Source organism: Stylophora pistillata, chromosome 12 (genome assembly GCF_964205215.1).
Source record: "Stylophora pistillata chromosome 12, jaStyPist1.2, whole genome shotgun sequence".
Classification (NCBI taxonomy): domain Eukaryota; kingdom Metazoa; phylum Cnidaria; class Anthozoa; order Scleractinia; family Pocilloporidae; genus Stylophora; species Stylophora pistillata.
Window position 1 is genome coordinate 13,160,697 of NC_142530.1, and position 15,742 is coordinate 13,176,438.

The following is a 15,742-nucleotide window of genomic DNA, read 5'->3' on the forward strand; positions in this document are numbered from 1 at the left end:
CCATTGTCACGGCGCTCGCATTTCATTTCCGTTCCACCTGATAGCCTCTGTCATGGTGGGCTCGCTCGAGACTCGACCGCAATTTAATTCATACAAGGTTTGCAACTGTGCGTCAAAGAAATTAAGCGGTACATTTGATTCGCAAAAAAAAAAGCAAACAATCAAACAAACAAACAAAAACTAAATAGACTATGAACCTTAGTCAGGTTTCAGGAAAGCTACGGGAGCCTTTAAATCGACCTTGGGCTTTTAGGTCCATTTACTGCGTTTTCTAGACACAAAAGAAATAACGGACACCTTCTTCTGTCCATTCTTGAGAAAATAACTGCAAAAAAAGAGTTTAAACGAGACTCTCTTGAAACAATAGACACATTTTTCCGGGCTTTGTAACGTGATAAAGACACGCGCGAGATGTTAGCAGAACACGAGGAAAGTTTATAACTCACGAAGCGAGTAATTTATAAGCTTCTGTGTTCTCATAATATCCTAAGTGGCTTTATCACGGTATAGAGTCAGGAAAAAATGCGTTCTCTTACTTCAGTAGAATCTCTTTTCTGCGGTTATTTTCTCAGGAAGGGACAAAAAAGCGCCAATCATTTCTTTGCTTTTTTGACATAATTAGTTACTTGCGGGCTCTATAACCTGATAAAGCATCCTCTTCGAAACTGAATTGACCAATCCGACGATGCCTACATTGTTCAACATGCTAAAAGGGAATGATATTGAAGGGTACCTTAAATCCGCTCGTAAAGTCTTTGTAATTTTTGCAGCGCCAGGACACTTTCATCATGCTGTTTCAGTGTACTTTGCCCGTTTCATGTCACCCAACAGGGAGTTGGGCTTGCAATATTGAACAGTTTCCGTGTTTATTCGTGAGCAATATCAGCATGAAATTCATGGCGAGGAAGTAGGTGTCTCAGCAGATTCAAAAGTTTTATTATGGGAAAATTCTCAACTAACAAGACAAACTTATACATGAAGGTAAACTAACGCATACTGGGAACAGCTTTAAAATTTCAATATCTGGTGAATTTATAACTTATTCCATACAATAATTGTGGATGTAAATCCATTTCATCATAGACAATCAACCCATAGAGGTGTAATTTACTGTGTTTATCCCTAAAACCGGTGGGATCTCTTTATTCTGTTACTATTACTTCCAATCTGTAAATTCCATTGTTATTTTGTCCGTTGAAAGACCACGATCCTGATACTTTCGAAATAAAAAGCAAATAGTTATGAAGGTAAATACTGTCAATTGTGTGCCTGTTAATAACGGCACTCAACTCGACGTGCACCAAAACCGCAAAAAAAAGTTAAGTTACAATATGGCCCATTTAGCTGTGTCACACATATAGCAACGGAGATTATATACTGGAAGTTATAGGATGCATGTTGACAATTGAAGGTAGTGAGAATTCAATTGCATGTTGCGTTATTACAACAACCTAGCCGAATTATGAACGCAGATGTGACGCGGAGAGTTCTTCAAACCGATAGATAGGAGATTTCTTCAGTTGCTTTACACTTCCATCTGTTTTTATTCATACGTATATTCAGGGTCAATTTAAAAACTGTCTTATAATCCAAGTAAACGGCCTTGAAAAGGCAAATATGACGGATTACTTAGGGCATATGAGACTAGATGTACCCCATGTTCCCGGCTGAGAAATCTCCAGTCACTTTGGAACGAATGTCGGTCACAAAATTCAAAGGGACTACATCTGATTTCCGAAGACGAACGTTTTCGTCTGTCTTGAGCTTCCCTCTTCGACTTTGTTCGTCGATTCTGAAACCAGGTTTTTACTTGCGTCTCCGTCAGATTTAAGTCTGAAGCCAACTCTGCTCGCTTGCTTTCAGTTACATACCGGCATTTCGCGTACTCCTTCTCCATGATCTCGATCTGGTTGGCTGAAAACAATGGACGCTGCTTCCTTTTCTTCATTGGCCTCCTTCGTCTTATCTTGAAAGGCTCCTCGCCTGAATCGTTTAGAGGAAAAATCAAATCTTTACGATACTACCTCTAGTGACTTTATAAAGTTACTAGACAATGATTCCTCGACAAAGTTGATTTTCAATTCAGTGATTATATCATACATTAGCCAGTTGTTGCGGGATAACACGGATGTAAATGGGAAAAGTCATTTCATTAATGATAAGCCTTCATATAGTGGGGAAGCTACACAGATGCAGACGTTAAAAGTTGGAATTCAAGACTTATTTACAAAACGGGATCGCTCCATGGGTGAGTTTACTCTTAATACTCTTATTTTGCTCCATTCTTTTCTGCAGCATAATGGTTGTCATTAACTAAGAAAATCCGTTGAAATTCTGTATCCTTCTTTATCAAGGGCTCCGATGTTTCACGAAATGTTAGCGCTAGATTTTAGTGTAATTGCTTTTCAGCGTTAACAAATATAAATGTACAAGGAAAAGTACACACTCCATGAGGGTCATGATTATTTCTGTTCTCAACCTGGGTTGCAGACTACTAACACGACATGGTTAAAAAATCATGTCAGTTCAAGAATAAATCTTAGCCTCTCCGGATATACTTTGAGAGGTGACGCATCAAAATTTAATTGCAGAATGAGATCGCGGTTAGAAACCGGCTCAATTTTTCTTTTGCTGTCTCTCTTTTCGTTTTTGTCGAGCAAGCTTTATTCTAAACAAATTAATTGTGAAAGAGGTCTTTAACTATTTCACTCACAATGAGGGGGAAGTCGTTCTCAAGCCATGCCAGATCATTACCTCACTGTTCGCTATTTTACCTCACTTTTTGAAAAATAAAGTCATTTAAATGTAAAAATTTAAATAGTATCTTTGGACACTGGTTTCATGGAACAAGTTGAACATCCGTGTTAGAAGGACCAAACGAACAACTACATTTAGGACAAGTATTTGTCTTCGTGTAAACTCGTTATTAATCTTACCCAATGGATGTCTGCTGTTTGAAACTGGAAACTGACCAATAAATTTCACTGAGTGAGGATAGTAGATTTCACCAATGTTGAATTTCGAGAGATTGGTACTCAGAGGGAAGTTTAGTCCATCGCAGGAAAGCTGAGGCACAGCGCGAGGAACAAATGAAAATGATGAAGTGTAAAAGGGATAATTCGAAATATTACCTGCTAAGCCGTCAGGATGCTTTTCTTTCTTTGTGTTATCCGAATGATTTAACAAGTTTTCGATGAAAAAAGATCTTCCAGCAACAGCTGGTGGAGATGTTGACGGACTCTCTGACGCCATATTAACTCTGAAACAGGGCGCGTGATGTAGCCGTACTATAATAAATAGCAGCTGACGGATTATTTGATACGTGTAGCACCCTGCCACAAACAATAGCCGCTTATTATGTACGGTATCAATGATAACATCAACCGAGTTAAATTGACCCGCTTTGCACCCTCATTCCATTGAATGCCTTTAAAAAAACACCTTTACCTGCTAGAAAAGCACATGGGCGGAGGAGATAGTTATTGGACTCAACGCATTTATTAGTTTCGGCTATGAGTCCTATAATTAAAGGGGCTTGACGGAATGGTTACTCTAATTTGATGCATTTCCGTTAGACGTCGATAGGCCTGTTGATAAGAATAGCTTTAGGCAAAACGGACAAAGAATAGAACTTGGTCACTATCGACCCGCTTTGGCGTGCATACACAATAGAAAAGCATTTCAGAACATGTTTGAAAATTCTCTTAAGTATCTCAGAGTGTCCTTAAAGGTGATCTATGATTGTGTAGCTGGTGGTATCTGTAGTTTTTGTGAGGATTTCTCTCCGTCGATTACGAGATCAGTCAAGATTGACTGATCTCTACAAAATGAACACCACGAAATGGACCCTATTTGCAGTTAGTAGGTCTCAGTAGCTTTGGTTACTTTAAATTCTTGATCGACCAATTCGTCATATCATAGCTCAAAATAAAGCCTTTCTCTGAAGGAAACAAAAACTGAATTTGCGTAGGTTGTGAATAACGCCAGGTTTACTGCACAATTTTGCTTGTTTCTGACAGATTTTCGCGAGAAAATTCAGGTGCAGACTGTTATATTTCAATGACGGAGGGAAAGTAGCTATTTCTGTAATAATTTAAAGAGATTTCAGCGAAAGGGACAAAGGTCATGTGGGTAGAGTCGCCATCAATTTTGAGTTATTTTGGTGATGACAGTAATCTAATAAAATATCGACAGGGTAGGGATTTCACGCGGTAAATAAAATAGGATGAAAAAAATCTGTTTATCAAAGCAAGGATGTTGTTTTGTTCATTCCTTTCAATTAATTAATTTGATTTCAGGCGAACTACAGTTATTTCTGTCAAGATTCCTTCAGTGCTGTAGTCTCTCCAGCTTGAGCCAATCAAAACATTCCCACGGAATTTTTTTCCCAAAGAATTAAAGGAATGTTATACATTGAAAAGTTCTGCTCGTATAATCCGCTTAATCGTCCAATTCGTAAATCACATCAAGACACAAAAGAGGCATTCTTTGCCAGATTGTTAATTTGATGCGATGCAAAGAAATGCATTATGCCGAATCACTAGCACCGAGTCTTATTCTGACTTCGTCAGTTAACTCAAGTTTACGGAAAATATGCTTTCTTGTATGTGAAAACGAAATTTCGCTTTTTACTTAGTTCCTCCTTGACTCAGTGAGCCGAGTGATGATTGAGATATAAAGATCCATGAAGTCAAGTTCATTTCCATTGCAAGGAACTTCTCAACAAAAAAGTATTCTTAAGTTTGAAAAGCCTTACTTATAGTTTGTATCAACAGACTCCCTTGTCGGGCTCATCAGAGAATGAGAGTAGGGAAAAAAAGACACACTGGCTCATTGGATTATGGATCTACCTGCCAGCTCTCTGACCTCCGACAGTTTAACTTCACGCTGCCATTGACGGAATGATTTATTGTGTCGCCTCGCCAATTTCAGTCGGAAGTGTAGTATGTGTAAAGGACCCCCCCTAGATGGCACTGACAAACGCGGTGGCAGCCTGTTGCCACATCCATAAAAGCATCTGATGGACCACGAACAGTTGGAGTCCTTTCTAAAACGCGATTACATGCGGAATCGAAAATGAGAGAAACGAAAATTTCACTGGACGATCTGTCTTAGGTCACATACTTGAAGTAAAGGTCAATGCGACGGTATCATCTCTCCATGAAAGTATTTTGATTTAAGAATATCCAAGGGTAGGTTTTTCACATGACATAGATAAATATTTACTTTCGCCGGTCATGCCGATTGGTGAAGGTTTGATCGCTAGGTATTGAATAATAATATGAGTAGGTTAAAATACTTACATGCATGAAGGGAGGATATGTTTCTGCCCCGTGACAACTTTCACGAATTCTTTCAATCGAAAAGTTGAAAGCTTATGTAATTATCCCACCTTGAGACCCTCAATTTATTTGATGGATATCCCTGACATGTCTGAGAACTGAATTAAGCCAAAGTCTGTTGGATTTATAGTTTTGTAGAACCCCATTAAATCATATCTATTTCTTAACAGTGTATAGAACTTGGTGGAAGAGCTATATGCTAACCTCCCCTAAGAGTCAAAGGGATAACATTTGAACCCTTGTTTTGTTTTTTTTTTTTTTTGCTTTCTTACGTGCCGTAGCCTTTTCAATAATATCTGAGGTTACAGATTTCAGGTCTCCACCTTAAAACTCAACAGTCCGCCGCTCTGCTTAGTTGCATTTTTGGTCTCATCTGTTGCTTAACTATTTGATAATTATAAGGAAATGGCGAAGTAAGAGAGGTCCTGTTAACTTTCGGCGACGTTTCCTTCTTGACAAGACACAAATGATTGTAATTCACAACTTATACGTAAAATAATAATTGATATCTTTCATTCAGTCGAGCGGCATTTGACATCAACAAACTTTGATTAAAATTTATGGCGTCAATAGTTCATCCTTATAGTTAATTATAACCATACTTTTCAGAATAATCATATTTTTAGACGTATTTTGCACTGACCTCCTGTGCTGAATTACAAAACTAATGTGATCGGTAAATGGTTTGAGGGCAAAATCCCACCCTTCACGGTCCTTCACCGTGGATTTCCCTCTGACTTCTTTTAACCATATTTTGTGGCTACTACTTCCTATAGGAGGCGAAGCCACATGTGTTTTATTTATTGCCGGAACGACTTAGATAGATGGGTCAACTTTTTTCTAGGGCAGCCCTCTCCTCTCAGAGCCAAGGCTGAATGAATTTAGCCCAAAATATAATCCAAAATATTCTCGATTATAGAGATTTTCCTGGAAGGGATATCACCGAGTATAATCAAAACACCCATGACAATCAAAATATAAAATATTATATTCAGTTTCTGCCAATCATCAAGAAATTTCCTAGAAGGAGTATTATGGGCCAAATCAAGAGATTCCCGCCAAAACTACCCGCCTTTAAGCAAATCAATGATATCTTAACAACCTGTCGCGTTTAAATAGTAAGTAATACTGTCACCAGCTTTACAGCCAGTACCAGCAGCTCCGAGGAATTTCCAACCGCAGGTAAAACACACGCTATTTGTTATTGTTTTTCCTAAATCTATCATCTTGGCTGACTACTTTCGGATATACGGTGAAGGAAAAGGGTCTACCTTTTTGGTGTGTGCACGATGTGCTAATCGCATTTGTTCGATTGCAATATTCACGATAATACAGACACTGATCTTACATTATTTGGTTGGATTATTTGAAATTGTCACCTAATTCTGTCTCATAATTGTGGCATCTTCTTATCCTTGGTTATCTTCACGATCAAGTTAGTCATACTAAAGCAGCATAAATCGTTTTTACTCGATCAGCCAGTCTAATACGGAACCTCGGTGCCCATTTACTTTGTCGTCTTCGGAACGACAGCTTCTCTTTCTCATTTCTGAAGCCTTTCCCCTTCGAAGTCCTTTACCTTTAGTAGGCTCTCTCTCTACGGATTGTGTTTACACCATATGCTAAAATGTGCATTGAGGCTCTTATGTGTGATCCAAAACTATTCATCTATTAGAGAAATCCCTGCTAGTTCAGCGAATCAAAATATCTTAAAAGTGTTCCAGTTATTTTCGAATCTTACGCGAATATGTGTGAGTTCACTCCTTGAAAAGGGCATTTCCAATATAGATGTGGTTTCAAATTTATATCCGGAGTTTTTCCACCTCTAACCACAGCGTCTCTCTTCCGTTTCAGCGGTGGAGCTCCAAAGACATTATTCTGACTTGCGAACCTTAATGAGTGTCATTCAAAGCCCTAAATTCTTTAAGCTACTCTCATGGATTGCAATTGTAGCAACAACAGTTGTTGAACTTGGTAAGAATATTTTCAGCTGAGAAAGGTTCTATATTGTGTTGCTGCAGTTTAAGAGTTTATCTGAGAGTTAGGCCATCTAATCGTTACACTGTAAACTTAAAAACTTGTTAAATCCTGTTCCATACCGAATGGTGCACTTTTGGTAACATTCAGTGGCATAAAAACTTAGGTAGATCATTTCGTAGGAGTACTGTTGATTGATTCATACAGTTTTGGAGGATTTTCTCCACATTAATGATATAATTTTGTTAATGTGTAGAAATGAAAATAAACAATTTAAAAAATCGAGTTTCCGGATGGGATTTGAACCCACGACCCTCCGTGATCTAGTCGGATGCTCTAACCACTGAGCTACAGAAGACTCTATGGTGAGCAAGGGTCAATTAGTGGGTATTGACTGGAACCGCATCACGCGGCTACACAGCCAAACATCAGCTAGCGCATAGAAGCTCACTAACAGCATCACGCTGTCACATTAAAGCATCACATGCATTAAAGCATCACATGCAGCCAACCATCCTCCAAAGTGAGCGTGTAGAAATGAAAATAAACAATTTAAAAAATCGAGTTTCCGGATGGGATTTGAACCCACGACCCTCCGTGATCTAGTCGGATGCTCTAACCACTGAGCTACAGAAGACTCTATAGAGTCTTCTGTAGCTCAGTGGTTAGAGCATCCGACTAGATCACGGAGGGTCGTGGGTTCAAATCCCATCCGGAAACTCGATTTTTTAAATTGTTTATTTTCATTTCTACACGCTCACTTTGGAGGATGGTTGGCTGCATGTGATGCTTTAATGCATGTGATGCTTTAATGTGACAGCGTGATGCTGTTAGTGAGCTTCTATGCGCTAGCTGATGTTTGGCTGTGTAGCCGCGTGATGCGGTTCCAGTCAATACCCACTAATTGACCCTTGCTCACCATAGAGTCTTCTGTAGCTCAGTGGTTAGAGCATCCGACTAGATCACGGAGGGTCGTGGGTTCAAATCCCATCCGGAAACTCGATTTTTTAAATTTTGTTAATAGTTCCTCTAAATAGGCATGGCCGAGTATCCACAGTAAGAAGTAGGCCTTCCGAAAGAGCCATTAAGGATCTTCCGTCTTCAGGAAATTTAGGAAACAGCGACATAACAAAACTCCTTGACGACCTAGACAATCAAACGGAAGCCATCAGGAGTGGTCAAGAGATCGGTGAAGAACTTCTAGGCGGAAAAAACCAAACCGGATTGAGAGAAAATGAACTGGAAAGATCTAATGGTACTATCCTTGGTAAAGTTTAGTTCTTTACAGTATGTGCATATTACGTTTTCCATTGATCATATTTTTTTTCTACTTTTAAGTCTCTGTGAAGAGAAAATTTGCTTAGGTAAACAGGGAGAGGCAAAACTAATTATGGGTAAAATTCTCTCATTTCCATCCGTTAGAATATTCTTATGATGAGAGCAAAGGAGACAGCTTTCCAGGAGAAGTAAAAGGTACCCTACTTCAGTGTGTTGATCACCAAGTGAAAAGCAAGGGAAAGGTAGCAAGCTAGGCCAACATTCCCAGCCTGGCTCTGACGTTCAGAGTTACAAAATAGACACATTACTCATAACTCCTTTTTCAGTATCACCTAGGTCGTGCATGACAAAGGATCCTGTATTCGAGATAATTATCCTCCTTCTTTTTTGTTTTTGAAAGTCTGGAAATTGGTTTAAAGAAATTTTATCTTTAATGTTAACAGATAGCTCCTCGCAGGCTGTGAGTATAGCAGGAGCTCCGGTGCTGGTCGATAGAGACGGAGTTCCAGAGAAAACAACAGCCCTTGAGAACGGAGCTTCCTATTTGGCCGGCAAGCCCCTGTTGATATTCAATAAGAAAAGTAAAGACCTAGATGTTAGCAAGTGGTTTCTGTACTATCCACTCACGACGGAAACTGATGAGCAAAGAGCATAATCATTAAGCGTTACTGATAGCCGTCTATATCTAGTTGGGTTTTTTCGTTCGGTATCTGCGAGAGCTATTCTTCTGAAATCGCGGTTGCACTAAGGTTCTTTCTTTATTTTTAAATCCCTCCGGTTGGTTGATTGTCTCATGGAAAATTGAATTGTGGATCAAAAACATGGGGTCTCAGCGCTCGTTTAGAGGTACCGCACCTCGAGGATATCCATATTCCTCCATACCCCGACCATTCAAACATAGAACAAGTGAAATCATTCGTAAAAAAAGCAGCTAACTATTAATCAGTTTTAATTTTGTTTTAAGAGGAGTTTAGTAACAAAGTGCACATGGGAAGAGTCTCAAGTGAAGGATTGCCAAGCGCCAGAGGGTCAAGGTGTCAAATTAAGATTTAGGAGACTCACGCTGTGGAATGCTCTGATAAGGTATTTGGAATGATAATTTTACCACTGGCCTTGCAGTCTAACGGATAAGGCATCCAACTTCGAGTCAAGGGATTTCAGGTTCGACTACTGGTTGGGTTCCACTTTAATTATTTTTTTTCAAAAGAAAAGTTTGCTTGAGGAACGGTATAGAATCCTGTAATTTTTATTTCTAAGGGTAGGAAAAAGAGGAGAACGACTTGGCCAGTGATCAGGTTGTTGGGAAAAATTCAAAACAACGGCGTCTGTGGTCAAATTATGATCACATTTGTAAACAAGTTTGGAAAAGTTAGGTCAATCTTTGGAATCTTAACCTTGGACGGTATTATATTATTTCACAAATGCTTTTTAGTGGAGGACATAAGAAGTGAAAGCATCAGAAGGCCAACAGAAACAGGAATAACCATTTCTTGGAATAAATGTTTCTTGATTGGAATAGATTTCATTTTAGGCAAAATTCACGTTTTGTTTTTGATGCTTTGACGTTCAATCTAATCAACAGAGGCCCCGTGGCCCAATGGATAAGGCATCTGACTACGAATCAGGGGATTCCAGGTTCGAGTCCTGGCGGGGTCGCAATTCTTTTACATTACATTTACTTTTACATGATTTGATATCTTTTTCTTTTATCATTTTAATCGCCTCACAAAGTTATGAGGCTGGATAACAAATCGAGTTATGTTTGGTAGAGGAGCATTGCTGATATTCTCCGGTTTCTTTACTGGAAATATTTACACATCTACCATGGAAATTGATTTAAAGACACTATTCCCGATCATCGACGATTTTCCTAAACTGAGGATCAAGTGACAGTGACTGTGATCATGTAGGATGATGGAAGGAATATGAAGGGAACAGATTCCGACGTCATGATATTCCGGAGGGAAAGACATCTAGGGTTTACCTTGGAATTTCTAATAAAAAATTAAACACCCTGTTACAAAGTTGTTGGATGCAAAGGATTGCATGAGATGGTACTTACCGTTCTTTTTATGAAGTCTTCAGATTCATAAAATATCTTATTTAGAGGTCAGAACAGAAATATCCATGAAAACAAGTCACATATGGCCAAACGGATGTGCCATCTTACAAAGAATCAAGAGACTCTCAGGAGATAACGAGTAGTTCACAAAAAGCTGATGTGAATGCATTGTGTGAATCCAAATTATTCATCTAATATACTAAGGTATGGGAAAGAGAGTATTTAGAATTGGTATCATGTCACAGATAGGTATTTCAGTGCCCATTTTATTGGGAAATAATCAAAATAGGCGTCTCTGGGGTCGAATCATTATCACATTAGCGGGCACTTTTCGAACAGTTGGGCCAATTTTAGAATCTTAAAACCTGGACAGAGTTATAATTTCGTACATGCTTTTTGATCAAAGAGATAAAAACTGTATTCTTCAAATTAATTTTAAATGGTTATGCTCTGACAACCCTGGTTATTTTGAAGATGTTATGACCAGTTTAAGCTCCCAAGTTTATTCCTACTTAAAATCGCCATAGAACTTTACAAATCTTTGTTCAGAAAAAAGTGATGAATGAAGAAAGTAGAAAGTTTTTTCCATTTGGGTAGTTCTAATTTCAGTCAATTCTAAATGCATAATTTTGAGTCTTTCTTGGATTCCTTAAGTTTAACTTGTGTATCTTGAACCTGACATTTTTTCGAAAACAGAGTAGATTTCCTACCGTCAGTCAGTAATGAATGTTTTTGGCTCAGTGATCGATACCTGTCTTGCTCTGCTTATTTCGTTCTCATGCAGAGAATCGAAAGAAAATTAACGTAACCAGAACAAAAAGTATAAATATTTTGTTTCTCAGGCCTTGTATACAAACTGCTAGAACGGTAAAAACAACAGGAAGGACAATTAATTGAATTCTTTCTTGTTCGGGATAGGTTTCATTTATCAGCATGGCTCCATTTTTTTGACCACTAAAGGCTCCGTGACCCAATCGATAAGGCATCTGACTACGAATCAGGGGATTCCAGGTTCGAGTCCTGGCGGGGTCGCAATTCTTTTGATTTGATAAACTTTAGAACATTTGAATTTCTTTTATCATTTTAGTCGCCTCACAAAGTTATGAGGCTGGGTATATGCTTTTTAATAGAGGATACAGAACTGTTTTCGTCTGAGGCATACTTCTAATATGATCGTGTTACGAAAACCTTACTTGTTTTCAAGATGTTATGACTACTTTTAGCTTACTTGGTTATCCCTAAATGTAATCGCTGCCGAAATTTATGCATCATCCCTTGAAAAAAGGTGATGAGAAAATAAAAGAAAAAGTTTTTTATCATGGTAGTTTCAGCTTCAGTCAATTCAACAAACAGAACAGAAATTGTAAATAGTATATTTCTTGGGCCTTGTATACCACAAATACAACAGGAATAAACAATATATCGAAAGAGTTGTGAGCTAGATTTCATTTTCAGGTCATAATTCACCTTTTTTTTCTGTGCTTTGACGATCTCTAATTTTCAAGAAAGGCCCTAAATAAAATAACATTTCAGTCCTGACAGGGTCGCAATTTTTTTGATTTGATAAAATTTTTATCGTCTTGATTTCTTTTATCATTTTAATCACCCAAGTTTCCCGAAGTAAGGAGACTGGATACCAAATGTGGGGCGCTTTTATGTTTGCTGGAGGAGCATTTCTACATCTACGGCTTATCAGACATATGTGAGGTTTATCTGTAAAACGCAATCTCTGCCGGAAATCTTCTCACGTCTACCCAGAAAGTGGGTTTAAGGTACTATTCCTGATCATCGACGATTTTCGTTCTCTTAAATGAAGAGTCAAATGACTATGATCATGTAGGATGATGGAAGGAATATGAAGGCGGATGACTATTCCGATTATTAAAAAAATAACTCAGATTCTGCTGGAAAGAAATACCTCCAGGGTCTAAAAAGAGTTGTTTGGAGGTATTTCGAAACAATGTAAATCGAGTAAAGCCACGTGTAAATCGCGGGATAGATGCTGATTGCTCTTGCACAGAGGTCATGCCAGACACATTCACCTACCGGCAAGGGGTTCTTCAAAATGTTTAAATTGGGTAGTCACAAATTTGACATTTTTTTGGTAATCAATAATTCATTGCCTGGAATCTTACTGGAGTAGAAACAAGACAGATCGTGAAATAAGGAACTTCGTAAAGACGTTTGTGTCTAACTTTGATGCGACATAACTTTTTCTACGGGAATTCAAAGAACAAATGTCACAGGCCTGCTAAGATTTCAGGTAGGTTGGCCAATAGGCAAGACCCAGTCTGTTTACCTGTCTTGTTGTCCTTAAAAAATTACAGAATTCTGTTTAAACGACCGCCGGAGGGTGGAGTGGAGTAAAAGCTGCCGTGTTCAGATAATCAGAATTGGAAGCTAATTCAAAGATTCACTCGTTCTCCTCTTCTTCCGTGAAGTTTGAGTTTCTAAGTTAACCCGTGAAGGATGTAATCTTTAAACTTTTTTTTGGATACCACAGTCGCTAACTTCACTTTAGAGAAGTTTTGATGGAAGCCTAAATTTGAGATGTTTTCTGCTTCTTTCTGTAGTAGTCTCACCCGCGATGAAGGCAAATATCATCTTATTCACTGTGGGGATATTTCTATCCTTATCTCAAATAACAGGTTTGAACTTCAACATGTGTAATGTAACCTGCTTTGTGTCAACAAGGTTCAGTAAAATATCGATATTATGTTAAATCAAATAAAAAAATTCTCCTGCTTGAAAGCACAGTATTATGATAACAGAAAAACATCACAAAAATCTATGAGGGTGAGGAAATCTTTATCATGCTCAACGACTGAGACGGAGCCTAGTAGCTCCTTCTGAGTTTTTTCGGAAAAACATCAGCTCCTTAAGAGGAAGATATCCGCCCAGCATTCTCAGCCGAAAAACGTAGGTAGTGGTATATGTAATTGATAAAGTTACCAGTATTGCAGAGAAGGATTATCAAACAAGACTATTTGCATTGGAGTTCGGTATAGACTTGTTATCGCTTCACCATTCAAACGCATTAATATCTGCTCTGACTAGCTACGCCCCCTCCCCCCCTCCCGCGTTAGATCCTACTCCCGGGGCATATTTTCCTATGGCTGTTTCCTATTCATGGAAACAGAACGCTCACATCGAGACAATAATAATTTTTGTTCACATTTAAGGAAAAGGTACCTACAATTTACCGAAAGGTTTAACGAAATTTTCTCTGAATTTTGAAACTTAATATAATCTTGTTTCAGAAACCACCCATCACGAAAAACATTTTCCAGTTAACCACCAACAAAAAGGAAGCATTCTCAATAAAGCCAAACAAAGATTCCTCGAAATGAAAAAGCAGCCACTCGATGAGAAAACCGCTTATCGAAAGCAATTAAGATACCAGGAATTGAACAGTGCTATGATAAAAACCAAGCTAGATGATAGCCTGGGAAGAATACCTTGGAGTAATAACCACGAAAACGTAGCATCCTATGTTGACGGAACAGGAGGTTTATCACAACAGAAGCTATTAGCAATCATGAACCAGTTAACCAATGACATCAGAGTAAATGGACGGAGAATCACTCCACTTCAAACGCAAATAGTACAGCAAACTAATGATGGCGACATCAATCCGACATCAACAGTGAGTAATATGCAGGACGAGATGCAACCCGACATGAAAACGAACATGCAAGATGATATGCAGAGTGACACCAATGACATGGGAAATAATGAAATTAAACCTATACAGATACCAATCAATCAGAAGGGAGGTGATGGCGCACATGCCAATGGACCTGGAATGTTTGAGCGTTTGATGTTTGGTGGACTCTCCCAGACAGTGGGAGGAGGAAAAGGGAGTAACGGTTACTCTGACTTTGGTGGTGGAATGACCGACGTTCCTGGGTTGTCATATGGTGGATCAAATAGTAATGGTGTTATCAACCTTATGGAAAGCGAACACGGATTAAAGCCAATGCGTGGAATGAATGGCATGGGAAGCATGAATGGAATGAATGGAATGATGACTGGAATGCATGGGATGATGAACGGAATGGGTATGATGACGCATGGAATGGGAAAAATGAGAGGTGATACGTATTTCTCTAGAAGAGGAGAGACCACGTCAACGAGAAAGAAACCGCGATCAAAGCATAGGGAATTTCTTCGAAAGGCCGTGAAAGCAGTTTCGCTTTCAAAAGCCGATGAAAGGAAAAACCTCCAAAGGGTTCCCACAATTACAATACGCCCGAAAGTCAACATTCTAAAGAATAAGCAATACATCATACCACTGATCCCTAACGATAAAACAATTGACAAAAAACCCCTAAGACCTCCCCATGGGGCTTAAAAAGGATTCAGAAGAATGTCACTGAATGAAAGGGACGAGACAATTGAGATATATTTTGATAAGGCAACTATATTTTGATTTCGCCCTTTTAATATTGAATTTCGTCAACTGAGTGAGAAAACATCAATAAAATGTTTGGAACTCTGCACACAATGACAGTTTTTTTAGTTTTTCAAATGTTGTGACGCTTTAAAGTTAAGCAAACGTTAAGGAATACGCTGATTTAGCCTCAGAGCATTGCTTCCTTCTCTTTACTCCAGAATGAGAACCAATTTTGTTTAAAGAACAATTTAAAGGCAGTCTCAAATTGCCATGATCGGGGACGCAATCTCCTTATACTAGGAGGAGGAGGGGAGTATAACGCTTTTTTCGTATATTTGAAGTCTGCTGGCTGCTTGAAACCTTTTAAAGTCACTTTCAAGAATCGTTTCTAAATTACCATTCTAAGTTACCAACAATTATTTTGTTTATCGCTTTTAAATAAGGGCTCGTTAGAACCATACACTTTTATTTGAAAGATCGCATGATTTTTACAATACCACAACAAATAGGAGGGGTGCTTTTGAGAGAAAAATCCAAGTCTTATTTCCTAAAAATGGTCAGTTTTCTATTTCTCGTAGACCTTGCCTTTGAACTGGAGTTGTAAGACATAACTTTCATTGAGGAGATTTTTGAAAGGCTAAAAGAGGAAAAGATACATTCCATCGAAATTTCCTGCCAAAATGTTTG

General features: G+C 38.5%; 3 protein-coding genes, 1 long non-coding RNA gene and 1 other non-coding gene across 9 annotated transcripts; 4 read left to right on the forward strand and 1 right to left on the reverse strand.

Moving 5' to 3' along the window:
* Positions 1–784: 784 nt before the first annotated feature.
* LOC148718862 (uncharacterized) lies at positions 785–5,509 on the forward strand. The gene is made up of 2 exons (XR_015993971.1): positions 785–981; positions 4,776–5,509. It is a non-coding gene; the product is annotated as an uncharacterized LOC148718862 (long non-coding RNA).
* On the reverse strand, positions 909–3,299 carry LOC111328380 (ventral anterior homeobox 2a-like). 2 transcript variants are annotated; one of them, XM_088740959.1, is made up of 2 exons: positions 3,132–3,299; positions 909–1,983 (listed from the first exon to the last, which is right to left on the reverse strand). In XM_088740959.1, the coding sequence occupies exons 1-2, from the start codon at positions 3,250–3,252 to the stop codon at positions 1,583–1,585; spliced, it is 522 nt and encodes a 173-aa protein (XP_088597085.1). In that variant the 5' UTR covers positions 3,253–3,299; the 3' UTR covers positions 909–1,582. The 2 variants fall into 2 exon arrangements, with proteins under 2 accessions (XP_088597085.1, XP_022788526.2); XM_022932791.2 differs by having other exon boundaries at positions 2,937–3,299.
* Positions 5,510–6,365: 856 nt separating the features above from the next.
* On the forward strand, positions 6,366–9,408 carry LOC111328402 (uncharacterized). 4 transcript variants are annotated; one of them, XM_022932826.2, is made up of 5 exons: positions 6,366–6,524; positions 7,197–7,316; positions 8,344–8,586; positions 8,742–8,792; positions 9,041–9,408. In XM_022932826.2, exons 2-5 carry the CDS (start codon positions 7,238–7,240, stop codon positions 9,250–9,252), a joined length of 585 nt encoding a protein of 194 aa, XP_022788561.2. In that variant the 5' UTR covers positions 6,366–6,524; positions 7,197–7,237; the 3' UTR covers positions 9,253–9,408. The 4 variants fall into 4 exon arrangements, with proteins under 4 accessions (XP_022788561.2, XP_022788562.2, XP_088597086.1 ...); XM_022932827.2 differs by having other exon boundaries at positions 8,344–8,574; XM_088740960.1 differs by lacking the exon at positions 6,366–6,524 and adding an exon at positions 6,527–6,620.
* A 772-nt stretch (positions 9,409–10,180) lies between these two features.
* Trnar-acg (transfer RNA arginine (anticodon ACG)) lies at positions 10,181–10,253 on the forward strand. Its single transcript has one exon. It is a non-coding gene; the product is annotated as a tRNA-Arg (tRNA).
* A 2,515-nt stretch (positions 10,254–12,768) lies between these two features.
* LOC111328413 (uncharacterized) lies at positions 12,769–15,158 on the forward strand. The gene is made up of 3 exons (XM_022932838.2): positions 12,769–12,922; positions 13,233–13,307; positions 13,920–15,158. Exons 1-3 carry the CDS (start codon positions 12,859–12,861, stop codon positions 15,011–15,013), a joined length of 1,233 nt encoding a protein of 410 aa, XP_022788573.2. The 5' UTR covers positions 12,769–12,858; the 3' UTR covers positions 15,014–15,158.
* The last annotated feature ends 584 nt before the right edge of the window (positions 15,159–15,742 follow it).